Source organism: Staurois parvus, unplaced genomic scaffold (assembly GCF_062004578.1).
Source record: "Staurois parvus isolate SC_StPar_1 unplaced genomic scaffold, SC_StPar_1.0 ptg000155l, whole genome shotgun sequence".
Classification (NCBI taxonomy): domain Eukaryota; kingdom Metazoa; phylum Chordata; class Amphibia; order Anura; family Ranidae; genus Staurois; species Staurois parvus.
In genome coordinates this window covers 11,733,596-11,752,420 of record NW_028317951.1, presented here as the reverse complement: position 1 = coordinate 11,752,420, position 18,825 = coordinate 11,733,596, and the positions used below count along the sequence as shown (strand labels likewise).

At 39.4% G+C, this 18,825-nt stretch overlaps 1 protein-coding gene across 1 annotated transcript in view; it reads left to right on the top strand.

Annotated features, from left to right (window-relative positions):
• Positions 1–18,825, top strand: part of ZBBX (zinc finger B-box domain containing) — a 317,177-nt gene that overhangs the window by 201,680 nt on the left and 96,672 nt on the right. Inside the window, exon 15 of the mRNA XM_089675461.1 lies at positions 11,406–11,497. Within this exon, the coding sequence (XP_089531587.1) occupies positions 11,406–11,497 (92 nt within the window). The remainder of the gene's footprint in view (positions 1–11,405; positions 11,498–18,825) is intronic.

Here is an 18,825-nt window from a genome sequence, read left to right as displayed (position 1 = left end):
TCTACAGTATGTCCTATAAAATTTAGGCAATTCGATGAAGTAATAATTGGCTGTGGAGATGCACATACCACCTGACTTGTACTGTACAGTATATCTGCCATTATTGAAGAATAGAAATCTCAAATGTTGCTTTCAGTCCCTTCCATTTAAACATTATAAAGGGGGGACGTGTTCCAGAGATGTATTACACCATTTGTATAGGAAAATAAGTATGTGGAACCATAAATGGCCATTCTTTGCCTTACATTTATAACTTCTAAGGCAAGATAGTTGTCAGGAACCATCGCTACGCATGGGTCTACACATGCGTAGGTGTCTGCCGAGACGTATAGGTGGCAGGGCACTAGGACCCAGGCGCACCCGTCGTCTAGACAGTACTAGGCAGGCACTGGGACCCAGGCTATGCCTGTCAGGTGCAGGGCGGGCTATTTAAACTAGCCCTGCACAGACACTTGTTGCCGAATGGTCTTTGTATCCTGTTACCTGTGTGTGAGTACTTCTGATCTGGATTGTTTTGACCTTGTTGCCTTCTCCCGTCCTGACCCCTTGGCTTGCCTGACTCTGCTCCTGGATGTTCCCGTTTAGATCTGACCTCCTGGTATTGACCCTGCGTGTGACCCGACTATCCTTTGCCTACCGTTTTGTACCTAACCGATCCGCTAGTTACCGACCCGGCCTGCATGACTCTGATTTAGCTCATCCATCCACCCACCCCGCAGGGATCACTAGGCTCCCTTACATCAGACTCCTAGCTCTCTGGAGCCCCTGTCAGACTCCTCTACCCCTGTTGGAGATACCTGGTAGTTGCGACCTGGTACCGGACCGCTCCAAGTCCATCCCCACCATCAGGGGCCCTGGTGAAAAAGTGCTCCGGTGCTTAGACTCCGCACTCTGGGGAGGCTCTACCGGGGGACTGATAGAGGTGCTGTCAGGCGGTCCGTTACAATAGTATTTTCATACATCAGTTATACATGACAGTAAAGGTTTTAGTTTAGGATCAAATTAACACTTTCAAGTGAATATCTCAGAAACAAGAAGGTTTTATTGTAAAGATCTAATGTACAACTAAATAGTAAAATCACATTTTTATTACAAAATACATAAAACACATTTTCTTATTTGTACAGTACAGAACACAGGCTTGATATTCATAGACTCTGGGTTATAGAATAGTACATTTAGGTGATTGGAAAAAGCTCTTGAGGTAATGCGCCCTGGGTGTTTCTTTATAACCATACCCCACTTTGTAAGTCCTCCATTTTATTTCAAGTGCCCTAAGGTAATATACCTCTTCTTTCTTTTAAAAAAAACTTTCTAGCAGCTGACACAATACTCTGATACCAAGTATGTAAACATTGAAAACACGAAGTGCAGCACTACAAATTAAAACTTCAGCATAAATGTGAAAAGAGTATAGACAAACCTAAAATGTATGTAATAGGTACTGTATATAACAGGTATATTAGCATGCAAACACACTCAATGTGCAGGCTAGTGTAATAAAGTGCAACACAAATGCAATAAAGTGCACATACCACTAATTATCAGTGACACACAAAAATTTGCAGAGAACACAAGAAGTCCATGCAAAAAATTGGTAACAGTGATTTAACACTTAAGTAGTAGTCCTTTGGTAACAGTGATAAAACACTTAAGACAAAAGTCCCCTGGTTGGTATAGGTGCCATGACATCCAAATCAGAAGCCGCCAGTGTTTGCAACCCCCAATATAGAGTGGTCACAAAAATCAAACATATCCCAGGTTGGAAAGCACCTTGCAAATACTCCTGTCTCCCAGCACTTTTACTTTTGGAATTTACACTACGGGATTTATCTCTTTTGTTTCATCTCCCTGTATGAGCTGCTGATTTCATTGAGCTGGAGAGGAGGTTTAAGGTTACCTGTTCCACTTCCCCTATGGTGCTGGGAACCAGGAGGAGTTGTAAGGTGCTTTCCAACCTGGGAGAATTTTAATTACAACAGATTTTTGTGGCCACACTATATTGGGGTTTGCAAATTGTCTCTTAAGCCTTTTCTGAACATGGTATGGGGGCTGAAGTACTAGAGGATTCTGGTTTGAATGTCTTGTCACTAATACCAACCAGCTTACAGGATACTTGGGCCTCATTCTAGACCCAACCCAAGCATAGGTCTTTTTTATAGAAAAGAAACTAGTAAATCTCAGATCCCATGGTTGAGTCTTAAGGTCAAAGAGACATCCCTCCGGTTGATTCTCCATGAAAGGTATAGTAGCCTGTAGGCTGTTCCATTTGCCCAATTCCATTCAAGGCCTCTTCAACACAACATCTTGTTGGCATGATTCAAGTACGCTCCTTCTCTCAACCTCCCTATGCTTCTATCCAGCCAAGCAAGTAACTCCCTAACCTGGTGGATTTCCAACCCAATCTTGACAATGTGGAAGTCCCTTCTTCCATATCATTGGAAAGTGATAGCAACATATGCCAGCCTGTCTAAGTAAGGAGTGTTCCAGTCTCTTACAGTTCTGGGTCAAGCTTCCCATCAACATCCTGGAGCTCCAAGCAATAGCTCTGCATCCCTTGACTCCCTTCTCTTCAGACACATCTGATCAGTGTACAAACAGACAAAACCACTGCTGTGGAATACATCATCTACCAGGAGTCAGGCAGCCTTGAAGAAAGCAAGCCTGATCATCTCCTGGACAGAAAAACACAGTCCAGTGTGCTCTGCTGTTCACATCCCAGGAGTGGACAATTGGAAAGCGGATTACCTCCATCGTTACTGCCCGGACCAAGGGGAATAGCCCTTTAACCACATTTTCAATATATGTCAGAGATGGGAGACTCCAGATGTGGATATTCTGACCTTCAGGTTCAACAAGTTAGCTCTGTTTTTGGCCAGGGCCAAAGATCTTCTAGCACTGGAATCAGATGCACTTATAATTTCCTGAACTGATTTCAGGCTAAATTATACATTCCTCCAGTGCGAATTCTGCCTTGACTACTCTGCAAAATAGAGCAAGAGAAACAAAGTGTAATTCTTATTGCACCAAATCAGTCTAGAAGAATCTGGTACACAAAAATACTCAGACTTCCAGGATATGACCCCTGACCTCATCCAAACAGGTCACAAATGATACTCAGGGCCCTGTTTTACCCCAATACCCATTCTGTGGCTGTAAGTGCACGGTTGTTGAAGCCCAGGTCTTCAGGCACACAGGGGTCTCTGATTCTGGTATTTCTACGTTGTTAAAAGAAAAAAAAGCCACTTCCAGAAAGTTCTGCTATTTTACCTGGAAATCCTTTTGCCTGGTATGAACACAGGCAATTCAACCCCAGAGATTACTCTGTGCTTCTCATTCTGGTATTCTGGCAATCAGACTTGACCATAGCTTGACCTTAAGTACTCTATAAAGAGACAGGTTTTGGCCTTGTCCATTATTTTCCAATAACCTCTGGCCTTATTTTTTCTGGTATATCCCTTTATTCAAGGTTTCTCACATCAAACATCCATTATAGCATACTGTGCTGACCTTCATTTGGTTCTCTCTGCCCAGCAGAGGCCACCTTTTGAACCCAGCTCCTTTAAGGAGAAATTCCTCATTCTTCACAAGTATAAAGTAGTCTTGCGCCAGAAACCCACATTTCTTTCTAACTTGGAATTTCAGTATGTCAAACTGCAGTTAGCTGGACTAGGATAATGAACAACCAACATGAGCCCCTTTTCCAGGATTGTGCTTTAACAGAGCAATTGCAGCAATTGACTTCTGCTTTGCTTTTTTTTGTGAATCTCCCAGAACATGTCATGAATCAAATTTCCAAAATAGCTCTAATTTCCATTCACGTGTTGCACTCTTGTGGCTAGAAGCATGGACATCTGAAGCCGCTTGTAAAAGATTCCTCACATGTATGCCTTTTCAAGGAATATGCCTATTTAGGGAGGCACTTGACCAATTCATAAAAGCTGTCATAGGAGGAAAGGTTTTATTTTCACAGTGGAAGATCCCCAAACCCTCCTCCTCAGGAGCCTCTACCTGGCTTCAACTTCCAAACCTAAGTTTATCCTTTCTTTTTGGCACATAACATGGGTGACAAAACCCAGCAAGTCCTTCCCAAAACATTCTTCCTTACTTAGGGACACCTTTACTCCTAAGAGTGGGGGCACATCTGTTATATTTTGTCTATCTCTGGGTCTCAGATTTCCAAGTTCAGTCAGTGGTGTCAAGTGGGTACAAAACACAGTTCAAAACTCTACACTTTCATCACTTTCTTCTTTCAAATAAACCAAAGACTGTTCAAGGACAGTCAGATTTGCAAAATTCCCAGAACCATCTATTGCTGCAGGAAGTAGGTGTGCCTGTACCTGGACAAGACAGGTTCAAATGATTTTTTTTTCAAACCTGTACATTTATAGGTAAAGTTGATCCAGGGAATATCTGCCTCTTGGAGGGAGGGGGGGGGGGGTCCAGATGGAATTTTTTCTCTGCAGGAACAAATTGGATCATGCTTGCTGGGTTTTTTTTGGCCTTACTCTGGATCAACTGTGGGTATAGAATTATAATTTTCTTTTTTTTGGTTGATCTAGATGGACTTTTGTCTTTTTTCAGTCAGACTAACTATGTAACTATATGTAATATGTAATGTATATGTTCTCGGTACCAAATCCCAATAGAATTATTCATTCTATTCTGCACTTAACATTCCCTAACAAATACCTTCAAATTAAAAATTTTGCATGGATTCTGAAAAGTCGGTAATTGAGGCAGAGCTAATACATGGCATCCGTAGACATCCAAGATGCCTACCTGCATATTCCCATTGATCCACCTCATCAGCACTTTCTGTGCTTTGCAGTTTCAATCACTTTCAGTATGTGGCACTGCCTTTTGGCCTTTCCTCTGCTTACAAAGTATGCACAAAGTCCTAGCACCTCTCTTTGCCCTTCTCAGAACTCAGGGCATCCAGGTCACAAGTCATCGAGACAACCGTTTCCTTAAGGACTCTCTTCCAGTTGTCAGCAAACATCCACAGAACAATTCAGATGCTCCAGGCTCCTGAATGGGTGATCCATTTAAAAAAAATTGCTCTCCAGCCTTCTCTAAGCATGAAATACACTTCTCAAGTGAAGGTTTTCCTTCCAGAAAAGAAAATTCATTCTCACAGGGTCCACACTTAAGAACTGAAATCAAGGAGACATCCCACAATGAGATTCTCTATTAGAATTTTAGACTTCTTGGTAGACTCCTTCGAAGATGTACCATTTACCCAATACATTGAAGATCTCTCCAACACAACATTTTGCCGATTTGGAACAAGCATACTCTTTCTCTCGACCTATCCATGTTCCAGTCCAGCCAAGCAAGGAACTCCCTAATATGGTGGATCTCAAGCATAGCCTTAAAAATAGGGAAGATTTTCCTTCCCAACCACTGGAAAGTGATAACAATAGATGTTTGTTTTTCAGACTGGAGAGAAATATTCCAGTCCCTCACAGTCCAGGGAACATGGTCACATATGAAAGCCAAGCTTCCCATAAACATCCTAGAGCTCAGAACAGCTTGGATGACTCTGTAACACTGGACCCTCTCCTCCTTTTGAGGGTGCAGTCAGAAAATGCCATGGCCGTGGCTTACATCAACATCCAAAGGGGCACTAGCAGTCCTGCAGCCGTGAAGAAAGCAAACCAGATAATCTCAAGGACAGAAACTCACTAACCAGCTATCTCATGGGCCACATCCTAGGAGTGGATAACTGGAAGGGGGACTCCCTCAGCCGCCACCACTTGGATCAAGGGGAAGAGGCCCTTCACCTAAACAGCTTCACTCTGATATGTCAGAAAATTCCAAATGTAAAAAACTGAGGATTCACAGCGTGGGGTAGGGTTATAGTGGAGGTGCCCAGGGGGTGTGTCCTCAAAAGCTTTACCATAATCCAGTCACCTGAAGGTATGAGCCTATAACTTGGGGTCTAGGATTACTTTGCCTGTTTTCTGTACAGTACTCCAAGATATGGAATTTACAGGTAAGTCAAAATTACTCTTGGTACCTAAGCTGTAAATTCTGACCTTTGATGCTTTTGAGATATTTGTATATTTATATATTGTACTATACCAAGTTAATTTACTACCTACTACTACTACTCTAACAATTGAAATTAAAAGGGAAAACAAATGCCACCCTCAGCCAGTGTAAATGTTGACATCAAAGTTTGATTTAGTTTTAGTCATAGTCTTTTGACTAAAATGCCATTTTAGTTTTAGTCATATTTTAGTCATCTGAATTGTTTTAGATTTAGTTGTATTTTAGTTGACTAATATCTCCAGTACATTTTAGTTGACTAAAATCTACATTTTATTTGACTAAAATCTAATGGGTTTAGTTAAATTGTAATGCATTATTTAAGTATTTCTCTACAATTTCCAAATTCATTATGTACTCCTGCAGTTAAAATCTAATAACAGATTATTATTTATGGTATTAAGGTTTGAACAAACTACACAGACACAGATTTAGCCATTATATAACATCTTTATAAGTAGAACAAGTTTCATCTCCTCCTGTACCACCTTACCCTCCCTCCTAGATTGTAAGCTAGAAAGAGCAGGGCCCTCGAACCCCTCGTGTAGTGTATTGTTACTGTCTTGTCTCATGTTCTGTCCCCCTTGCTACTGTACAGCACTGAGCAAACCCTTTGGCGCTGTATAAATACTGTACTGTATAATAATTACAAGAAACGTCCCTCCCTCGCATTTTTGTTCCGTTTTCATACTTTGACAAAATTTAAATGTTTTTTCTGATAGTTTTCATCAATTGACAAAAATTCAAATTGAGTTTCGTTTAGTTTTCATCACTGAAAATGTGCTGCTAACAAAAATTATGACGAACATATTTTTGTCAACGAAATTAACACGGTCCTCAGCATAAAATAGCTATCTCTCTTTGGAGTACAGCCCATGACAGATTAAATGTAGTTCAGACACTGGGTTGTATCACTTCAGGGTCCTTATGCTGCTGCTGTGGCTCAATGAATCCTAAAAGCAGCATGTGTGAGACCTAGACAGCTTACTCAAATACCAGGATGTAACTGTCAACAAATGAGGAATTAAACTTTGTGGTACTGCAGTATATATGTTATATGCCATCAAACCAGTCACTGTTTATAATGATACTATAATTTTCTGGTACAAACCATGGCAAAGGAAAAATTTTTTTTTACATTTTGTGTATTTGTTATTTCCCTGCAGGAAAATAGAATAAACAAAACTATTGAAGACAAAACAAAATGTTTTACATTTAATGATATATATAGAGATGAGCGAATCGAACCAGGCGAAGTGGAATTCGATACGAATTTCAGGAAAAATTCGATTCGCATCGAATCCGAATATTTGCCTACTTCGGGTGTGCGAATCGGATTTTTCCCGATCAGCCGGCAAAAGTGTCCCTGCAGAGAGCTCTGCTATTTCTGACAGTTCTCTGACAGTTCCTTCACATGTACAGCGGTTGAAACATTGTATCTATTTGTTTCCATTTAGGATACAGATGTTTTTATTCGGAAACAGATGTTTCAACCGCTGTACATGTGAAGGAGCTGTCAGAGAACTGTCAGAAATAGAGGAACTCTGCAGATACACTTTTTGCCGGTTTGGAATTATTCTTATTTTCATCCTACTTCTTCTTCTTCTTCTTCTGCCTCTTCATCCTCATCCTCTTCTTCTTCTTCTGAGGATGAGGATGAAGAAGAAGAAGTAGGATGAAAATAAGAATAATTCCAAGCCGGCAAAAAGTGTATCTGCAGAGCTCCTCTATTCTGCAGATACACTTAGAGGAGCTCTGCAGATACACTTTTTGCCGGCTTGGAATTAATCTTATTTTCATCCTACTTCTTCTTCTTCTTCTTCATCCTCATCCTCAGAAGAAGAAGAAGAAGAGGATGAGGATGAAGAAGAAGAAGTAGGATGAAAATAAGAATAATTCCAAGCCGGCAAAAAGTGTATCTGCAGAGCTCCTCTAAGTGTATCTGCAGAATAGAGGAGCTCTGCAGATACACTTTTTGCCGGCTTGGAATTCTTCCTATTTTCATCCTACTTCTTCTTCTTCTTCTTCTTCCTCATCCTCATCCTCTTCTTCTTCTTCTGAGGATGAGGATGAAGAAGAAGAAGAAGTAGGATGAAAATAAGAATAATTCCAAGCCGGCAAAAAGTGTATCTGCAGAGCTCCTCTATTCTGCAGATACACTTAGAGGAGCTCTGCAGATACACTTTTTGCCGTCTTGGAATTATTCTTATTTTCATCCTACTTCTTCTTCTTCTTCTTCTTCATCCTCATCCTCAGAAGAAGAAGAAGAGGATGAGGATGAAGAAGAAGAAGAAGAAGAAGTAGGATGAAAATAAGAATAATTCCAAGCCGGCAAAAAGTGTATCTGCAGAGCTCCGCTAAGTGTATCTGCAGAGCTCCGCTATTTCTGACAGTTCTGTGACATTCACTCCATACAGCGGTTGAAACATTGTATCTATTTGTTTCCATTTATGGAAACAAATAGATACAATGTTTCAACCGCTGTATGGAGTGAATGCTGTTGAAACCGCTGTATGGAGTGAATGTCACAGAACTGTCAGAAATAGGCTATTTCTGACAGTTCTGTGACATTCACTCCATACAGCGGTTGAAACATTGTATCTATTTGTTTCCATAAATGGAACCATTTATGGAAACAAATAGATACAATGTTTCAACCGCTGTATGGAGGGAATGTCACAGAACTGTCAGAAATAGCGGAGCTCTGCAGATACACTTTTTGCCGGCTTGGAATTCTTCTTATTTTCATCCTACTTCTTCTTCTTCTTCTTCATCCTCATCCTCAGAAGAAGAAGAAGAGGATGAGGATGAAGAAGAAGAAGAAGTAGGATGAAAATAAGAAGAATTCCAAGCCGGCAAAAAGTGTATCTGCAGAGCTCCGCTAAGTGTATCTGCAGAGCTCCGCTAAGAAATAGCGGAGCTCTGCAGATACACTTTTTGCCGGCTTGGAATTCTCCTTCTTCTCATCTTTCTTCTTCTTCTCATCCTTCTTCTTCTTCTCATCCTTCTCCTTCTTCTCATCCTTCTCCTTCTTCTCATCCTTCTTCTTCTTCTCATCCTTCTCCTTCTTCTCATCCTTCTTCTTCTCATCCTTCTCCTTCTTCTCATCCTTCTTCTCATCCTTCTCCTTCTTCTCATCCTTCTTCTCATCCTTCTCCTTCTTCTCATCCTTCTCCTTCTTCTCATCCTTCTCCTTCTTCTCATCCTTCTCCTTCTCCTTCTTCTCATCCTTCTCCTTCTCCTTCTTCTCATCCTTCTCCTTCTTCTCATCCTTCTCCTTCTCCATCTTCTCATCCTTCTCCTTCTCCTTCTTCTCATCCTTCTCCTTCTCCTTCTTCTCATCCTTCTCCTTCTTCTCATCCTTCTCCTTCTCATCCTTCTCCTTCTTCTCATCCTTCTCCTTCTCCTTCTTCTCATCCTTCTCCTTCTTCTCATCCTTCTCCTTCTCCTTCTTCTCATCCTTCTCCTTCTCCTTCTCCTTCCTCATCTCCAAGGGCATTTAAATTAAAGGTACAGTGTTCTGCACTAATTTAAAGGCTCTCTGAAGCCTAGAAACCCTTTTTATAAGTTAACTTCGTAGCGAATAAATTCGCATCGAATCAAATTTCTTCCTGAAATTCGGCGAATCGCCCGAATCGAATTTTTGAATAATTCGCTCATCTCTAGATATATATTGAAAATCATCAAAAAATCATAGTTAAATGCTGTTGTAAAGGGAAGCATTAATTAGAGCTAATTATGGATAACTATATGCTACCAAATAGTTATATAGGAACAATTTTAATTTAATTTTTTTTTCTCACGTGAGGTTGCATTAACTGAGATTATGTGCAGACTAAAAAACACTCTTGATCTGCGCATAAAAAAAAAATAATAATTTAAATACATTGGGGTTGATTTACTAAAAATGGAGAGTGCAAAATCTGGAGCAGCTCTGCATAAAAACCAATTAGCTTCCAGTTTTTTTGTATAGCAAACCTTAATTGAACAAGATGAAGTTAGAAGCTGATTAGCTATGATACAGAACTGCAACAGATTTTGCACTCTTCAGTTTTAGTAAATCAACCCCATCGCCACAATAATATTGTTAGATATACTGCAGCACGAAGCAGTGCTCAATTGTCAAAAGGACAGCCAGCCCCGGAGGTTTTTCAGAGCAGTGCAGCCACATTGGTGCAGGAAGTCCACAACATGTAGGGTATGTCCAACAACTAGGAGCAGTTTCAGGGCTCATAGAAGCTTTGTGCTCTGGTTAGCCACGTGAATTGCCTCAATAGGGATATAAGGAATGAGTTTCATGTCATACAGGTAAATGTCCCATGCCATCAGTGTACTATAGTAAACCATAGAGATGGCACCGTCCATTTGATCCAAGCATAGAAGTATTTTCACAAGCACACCATTGGAAGTAATATTCCTTTTTATTCAGACATCAGAGAGATGGATTTCACCAACCAATGTTTTGGGACTGCACAGAAAGGGACTTTGCTTGATCCCTGAAATGTTGCTACTAACTACTAAAGATGTATTGTTGTAAAATCATTTATGATCACACAAACAGGGGTTTGTCACTAACTAAATCTACAGTAGATAGAAATTAGGCTGGTTCAATTTCCCTATCAATAAAATATTTATGCTCCATAATTTTTACATTTCTATGTGATGGCTGCAGGCCTGTGAAAGCTATTGAAATTGCAGATGGAACCTTTTTGACCTCTTTAGTGACACTGATATTGAATACACATTTATGCATTTGCTAATTACAGCTAGAACTAGCATGACTGAAAAAAAATCATTGAATAACAAGATCTATGCTTGTTAAATAGTTTTATTTAATTTTCCAATCTTTTTTGCATTTATAAACCAGCTACGTTCTTTAGAGGTACAAGGTAACAAGATGACAATTGTGTCAAAGAAGTCAATTTCCTTCTTTGACTTTCATGTAGTTTGCTATGTCAAATGAACCACAGGTAATAAACATTATATTTGAGAAAGTGAGCCAGCTTAACTGTTATGGACACATTCTTTTTAATACACTAATTGGGGCAATTAGTTGTGCAGTGATGCAAACTGCTCTCTCTGTCTTTTTTGTATTTGACAGTAAGTACTGCAGAACATCGTTAATGTTCTGAACCAAAAAAATAGAAGTTGCTAAATTTGTATTTTAAGTATGAAAGTTTGTACATATTAATTGTTTTACCAGTCTGCAAAATCCATTATTTTTATCCAGCACATTGCTCATGATAGACTGTGCTGTTGTCTGGGGAAAACACAAGTGTGGCAGGACAATTAAGCAGTTGACAGCTATGTATACTCTTTTAATGCATTCAATACAGATCATCTTCTTACAGCATCACATCCAGAAGACAGCAAATCAATGAAGTACAAAAGCTTTAAGGACAGCCAGAGCTTGGATTCAGCTTTAATGGTGAACGTGCCCCAGGTAAAATTACATAACATCTTTTCACTCTGTTTCTTCTCATATTTGTTATAAATATGATGCTTGTAACAAAAATGTTTTGCGGAGGAATTAGAGATGCTGGTATTTTGTATTGTTTGATCGTTCTACAGTGCACAGCTTGTTACAGGAACAGTTCAAGTGGAACTAAGCACAGACAGATAGACTTATGCATTAAAATGAAAGTGATAAATGGGTGTTATGTGCTGATTCCCTGTCCATTAATTGCACTTTCAAGCTTTACTAGCAGGGTGCTGTCATAAATATATACATCAGATAGGATAATGTGCATACATTATCAGCTAAACATATTTTGCCCTAATGTAATTTTTATTAAAGGTGTTTTTGTAACCAACAAAGCAAAAGAAAATTGGACAGGGTACATACTGACAGGCTGGGAGAACACCGCACATAAAGCCAGAAGTACAACTCTAACAACACAGCTGGTTAGTTTCCAGTATAGGCATATAGGGTACAGGAAACAATGTATCCAAAGGGTAAGGCACAAAAATCCACACATCTTACACAAGACCACCAAAGCAACAAGGTGCAAGACATATCATAAGGGAGTTCAACAGACATTAAACTCTATATTACCTGAGATTGCAGAGGTCCAATACAACCAAATTTTATCAAATTTTTTCAGACAGCTCCGCGCAGTGTAAATCATTTTATTCTATTCATAATTAAGGCATTATTTAATAAATCAATCCAAATATGTAAAGTGGGGGGGGGGGTGTCACATTTTTTTCACCTTAGGACAATGGCGTTTTTTTGCATAAAAAAAGAAACCTAGGTAACGTTTTTTGAGAGACACTAAGGTCGTCCTCTTCCAGGTCTCTAAGTAGACACCGGGCTGGGGAAAATATGTTGGGAAAAGCCAACTTTTCCTCTATGAATGAGGTGAGACTAGACTAAAATTGCCTCACCCCAGGACAGTCCCATATCATATGGAAGAAGTCTCCAGTGGCAACATGAAAACAGTAGCTTTCTATCTATTATCCTCTGCTGCTATAACCACAGGAGTTCCTATTACTTCCATCCAAGTCTAATCTTGCAATGATGGGACATCAGCCTGCCATTGGGTTTTGATCATGTCTATACAGGACATATGAGAGAATATTAGCACAGAGTAATATCTAGGAACTAACTTGGCATGATCATGCTCAAATAACAAAATTTCTAGTTCCGAAGGCTGAAGAAGGACATCACGCAAGTCAAACTGGGCCCCCACTGCATGCCATAGTTGTACATAGTACAAGGAATAGTTATAGGAATGCCTAGTTAAGCCTTTAGCATGGAAAAGGATTTAAAAGTTCCAGCAGCAAATAACTGATGTGCATACTTGAGCCCAAAGCGGGCCCACCACAGCACATCAGAAAACGTAGCTAGTTCTGGCAGACTCTTGTTGAACTATAAGGGAGCATTCAGGGACTGGGTATGAGGAGATCCATTTATCTTGCGATTACAAATGTGAAAAATTTTGTAGGAGAGCTTCAGTACAGTTGCACCCTTAGAAGGGTACAGGCCATTCCTATATAGTAGATTAATCAGGGCTTCGTATGAGTGCATACGGGCAGCCTGGGAAGTAACCGAAGCTTTAGATCAGGGTAAAACCACCAATGAATATGAGTCAACTGAGCAGCCAAATAATAACATTGTAAATTGAGCAAAGCCAAACCACCCTTTTGCACTGGAAGTTGCAAAGTTTCTAAGGAAATCCTAGGGAGGTGAGGACCCCAGAGGAAAGATGTCAGAAGGGCATTAATATCCACAAAGATCTTCTTGGGTAAGTAAATCAGTGCATGCCAAAACAGATAAAGAAACTGAGGTAAAAATGTAATTTTTTTATGTATTTTTATTGAATGGTGATAATACAAGAAAGGCATAAAGGTTTACTCTAGCTTTTCATTGCTTCGAACAGGATGATGAGTTTTCTGGGTAGACTTTTTGTTCTTTTCGTACACATGGTAGCATACCAGAGATTATATCTGCCTATAAACCTATTCCTGTCAAATTCTGTCCATGCCCTTACTCAATATCCAGCTTTACACATTGGGGACTATTTATAAAGGCAAAACTCAATATTTTACAGTCTTTTTTTTCAGGAGAAATATTGTCTATGACAGTTTTGCTAAGGGCAATTTCTATACTAATATACTAGCTAGGGTGAAAATAAGCCTGTAAAATGTATTTATAGATGGATGATAACAATAGGCTATAAATACATTCCCATTTTATACTAAAGCAGTTTTAAACCCAAATAGAAACATTTATTATATTGCAGCTTACCAATTCTTAGATGTGATGGCTGCATTAGTTTCCTTTTAGGCTTTCTGTCTTTTATTTTCACCTGGTGATCCAGTCAGTAAGTCTGCTGTTTTTCAGAAGAACAGGCTCTCCAGTATTGTGTATCAGTTTATGATATGAGATAAACCATTTGCCACTGACAGTGGTGCTTACAATGATTGGCATTTATTTATTTATATCAGAAACAATTGAGTACTGTCCGTGATACTTTTTTTATTTGCACTAACATACAATTTTGAGGACAAGCTTTTGGGGTATGTCCCCTTCTTCAAAGCTTGTCCTCAAAATTGTATGTTAGTGCAAATAAAAAAAGTATCACAGACAGTACTCAATTGTTTCTGTTGCAAATGTACTAATACGGCTACAATCACCTCAAACTTTTATTTATATAAAACCTTTATTCCAAAAGGAAAAAAAACTGTTTGCTGTAACTGCTTATAAAATATTAGCCGGAGTTCAGCTTCAGCACTCCTCCAGACTGACATTGCTGCTGTCCAAAGCTGACCCTGGTGCTCCTTCACCTAGAGTGGGGGCCCTCTAATATAGAGGGTGTGCTACTGGCCAGATAACCAGGTGAAAACAGGGAAAAGCCTATAATAATAAATGAATGCAACCACCACATCTAATGATTGGTAAGCTGCAATATATTACATTTTTGGTTTGGGGTTTAATATCACTTTAAAGCATTTTCTGATAGTTTTAAAGCATTGTCGTAGAATTTAATGGCAGGAAACAGAAGTGTATTTTTTCATTAACATGTTTGTCTTTTTCCATTATGGAGGTGCTAACTGTTCACAGATACTGTAGTTTGGCATCTTTTCTCAAGTGATTGTGGTTAGTTTGTTTTAGAAAGCTTGCTGAGCTACTCATTATGAACAAGCAGGAATATGTAAGGGTTTGGAAACCAGTAAGACCAGATGAACACTGCTGCACCACATTACTGTCTGTAACTGCATGCTACAGTAGGCAGCCAGAATATTGAATGAGCTGCATTTTAAAATAAATAGGTTTTATGTACATTAAGACAACCCATAGATGATACTTTTTTGTTATCGTTCAACCAGCGAGTTGAACAAAAAAAAAAATAATCCAATTCCTCCATCCACGCATAAAGTCCTCCCTGCTGTGCCTTTGTATTCTGACAGTGAGGAGACTTCCCCATCATTAGAATACACTGATCAGTACTGCTGGCTAAAGCTGATTGAGCAGCAGAAATCTGATGGGGTGGTTGTACAGAAGTAGATTGGTGGATCAACTTTTGTACAACCACCCTGCCAATGCATGGATCAAAATTTAGCTGGTCTCTGTTGAACTGGCCAAATTTCCATGTATGGCAGGGTTAAAAGTCAGCTGTGCAGGAAAACACTTTTCCTTGATAAGGTATCTTGATCATTAATATTTCAAGCTCTTGAATCCTCTACACGCACAATTATACATGCATTATATGTTTGTATGTACATATAGTAGGTACAGTGGGGATCGAAAGTTTGGGCACCCCAGCTAAAAATTTGTATTAATGTGCATAAAGAAGCCAAGGAAAGATGGAAAAATCTCCAAAAGGCATCAAATTACAGATTAGACATTCTTATAATATGTCAACAAAAGTTAGATTTTATTTCTATCATTTACACTTTCAAAATAACAGAAAACAAAAAAATGGCGTCTGCAAAAGTTTGGGCACCCTTCAGAGTTGATATCTTGTACTGCCCCCTTTGGCAAGTATCATAGCTTGTAAACGCTTTTTGTAGCCAGCCAAGAGTCTTTCAATTCTTGTTTGAGGTATCTTTGCCCATTCTTCCTTACAAAAGTCTTCCAGTTCTTTTAGATTTCTGGGCTGTCTGTCACGCACTGCTCTTTTAAGGTCTATCCATAGATTTTCAATTATGTTGAGGTCAGGAGATTGTGAAGGCCATGGCAAAACCTTCAGTTTACGCCTCTTGATGTAATCCCCCATGGATTTTGAGGTGTGTTTAGGATCATTATCCATTTGTAGAAGCCATCCTCTCTTTAACTTCAGCTTTTTCACAGATGGCATCAAGTTACCATCCAAAATTTACTGAAATTTTATTGAATCCATTTTTCCTTCTACTCGTGAGATGTTCCCTGTGCCACTGGCTGCAACACAACCCCAAATCATGATTGATCCAACCCCATGCTTAACAGTTGGACAGAGGTTCTTTTCATTAAATTCTGTGCCACTTCTTCTCCAAACGTACCTTTGCTCACTCCGGCCAAAAAGTTCAATTTTAACCTCATCGGTCCACAGAACTTGTTTCCAAAATGCATCAGGCTTGTCTATATGTTTATTTGCAAAGTTCAAACGATGATTTTTGTGGTGAGGACGTAGAAGAGGTTTTCTTCTGATGACTCTTCCATGAAGACCATATTTGTACAAGTATCTCTTCATAGTGGAATAGTGTACCACAACTCCAGTGTCTGCCAGATCTTCTGGAGGGATCGTGCAGTCAAACGTAGGTTTTGAATTGTTTTTCTCACAATCCTGCGAGCTGTTCTGTCTGATATTTTTCTTGGTCTTCCAGATCTTGCTTTAACTTCCACTGTTCCTGATGACTGCCATTTCTTAATTACATTCCGAACACAGGATATTGACATCTGAAAACGCTTTGCTATCTTCTTATAGCCTTCTCCAGCTTTGTGAGCGTCAACTATTTTCAGTTTCAGTTTTCTAGACAACTGCTTAGAAGAACCCATGGTGCTGATTGTTGGGGCAAGGTCAGATGAGTCTGGGCATTTAAAATCTTTGAGATTGACATCACCTGGTCTTCCCAGACGATGATTGAGAACAATCCATGACACTGGCAGGTCTCAGCTTGGCAAAGGGAGCAGTGCATGCTATAAATTCTGCAGTGTGCCCAAACTTTTGCAGACGCCATTTTTTTGTTTTCTGTTAGTTTGAAAGTGTAAATGATGGAAATAAAACCTAACTTTTGTTGACATATTATAAGAATGTCTAATCTGTAATTTGATGCCTTTTGGAGATTTTTCCATCTTTCCTTGGCTTCTTTATGCACATTAATACAGATTTTTAGCTGGGGTGCCCAAACTTTCGATCCCCACTGTATGTGAGGTTTAGATTTGTTGGCTCTTGAATTTCAAAGCAGTACTTTCTGTGCCTAGTTTTATTACATTGTGAATATGATATAACTCAACATAACTTAAAATAGACATGTTTTCTTATTTTGAATGGCTGGGGCTTTTTATGTTTAGCAACTCCGTCTTTATCATCTCTTTAAACATTGACATGAGTACATATGGCAGTCTGTGACAAGGATATCAGCTGCAGCACTATAGATAGTCTGTGTGTGACAAATTACATTCATATTCAAATAATTTCACTCTAAATATTGCTGAATTCTTACATCCTCTTATATACTTATTGGAGCGGAGGAATGGTAATGCTGTGCACATGCAGCAAATAAAATAGTGACCTTAATTTCTCTGAGTCTGGCTGCTTCATTGTTCATTATATCTCACTGGAAGGAGATTCCATGTAGACACAGAGTGCCACTATCATATAAGTGTTTTGTCAAAAAGCGTCAAGTCTTACTCTGTGTGACCTCTGTTATGTACTATTTCTTCACCAGGAGACCCACTGGTTTGGATAGAATGGAGAAACATTACATACTTAGCTGGTTGAATGCTGCAGGGAATTGTGAGAATGTGTTATCTAGAATACCATGTCAAAAAGTATACCTCTTTATACTGCTGCTATATAAAACCTTAGAAAATCTATAAAAACTTAATTAAGTTGAATATGATGTGTGCATTAAAGCTGAATTCCTTGTAAACTGCTAAATGTGCACATGAAATACATACTGTATATGTAAACAGTGAAAAATGTCTTGTGACGCAAACTCCTGACAACAGCATATCCTGGCAAATACACCTAATTCTGTCTTTCTAATTGGGCAGGAAAAGAGTATGACAACAGTGAAAACCCAAAAAATTATATACAAGTGAAAAAACTGTGCGCTGCCAAATAATAAATAAATTGTGAAACAAAGAAGAATACAAGCTGCTGCAAACACATAAAAAGTGTGTTCATCACATAAAAAAATTGTATTAATGTGTGGTGCTGTGCTGCTCAAAATACATTAAGACATAAAAAACATAACATAAAGTCCAAAAAACACATATGTGAAGCTTCAAATGTGAAAGTCCAAAAGGAAGAAAAAAAGAAACAAAAACTCTTCAGCAAATTTCAGTGGAAAAAGCCATATTCCTACTGGAGAATGAGCCTACAATCCCGGTGCTGTAAATCTTTAAATGGTGTATATCACCACGGTGACCATATAGTATAGGTGGACCCTCACCTTCATGTATTGACCCGTACAAACAACAGGTCAGCCAATCATCTCCCCTCCTAGTGTGGGGGTAAAAAAGATCTCTCTTCTATGGATAATCCTCCCGTCATATATGGCCACTGTATCCTCCGAGCGAACATTTTAGCAGTATAGTTGGCTATAATACAGTGATAAAAACTGCAGTGTGGCAGAAGTAGTCTAGCTGTACAATACACCGAGCAGTGTCTCCTACTGTGCTCACGGCATTCCGGCTCTGACGTGACTTCATCAGATGGGACCCCTGATGAAGTCATGTGGTGCGTGACGATACGTGTGGAAAGGAGGCAGGTGACGTCAGAGCCAGAACACCATTAGCACAGTAAGATGTAGCATGTGGGGATGCTGTGTTCAGGGTGATTTGCAGTGTTAGTTTTCCTCACACATAGTGTTTTGCTTTAAGGCCGAAAAGTTAAATTTTGGTCTCATCTGACCAGAGCACCTTCTTCCAAATGTTTGCTGTGTCCCCCACATGGCTTCTCACAAACTGCAAAAGGGACTTCTTATGGTTTTCTTTCAGCAATGACTTTATTCTTGCCACTCTTCCATAAAGGCCATATTTATGCAGTGCATGACTAATAGTTGTCCTGTGGACAGATTCTCCCACCTGAGCTGTGGATCTCTGCAGCTCCTCCAGAGTTA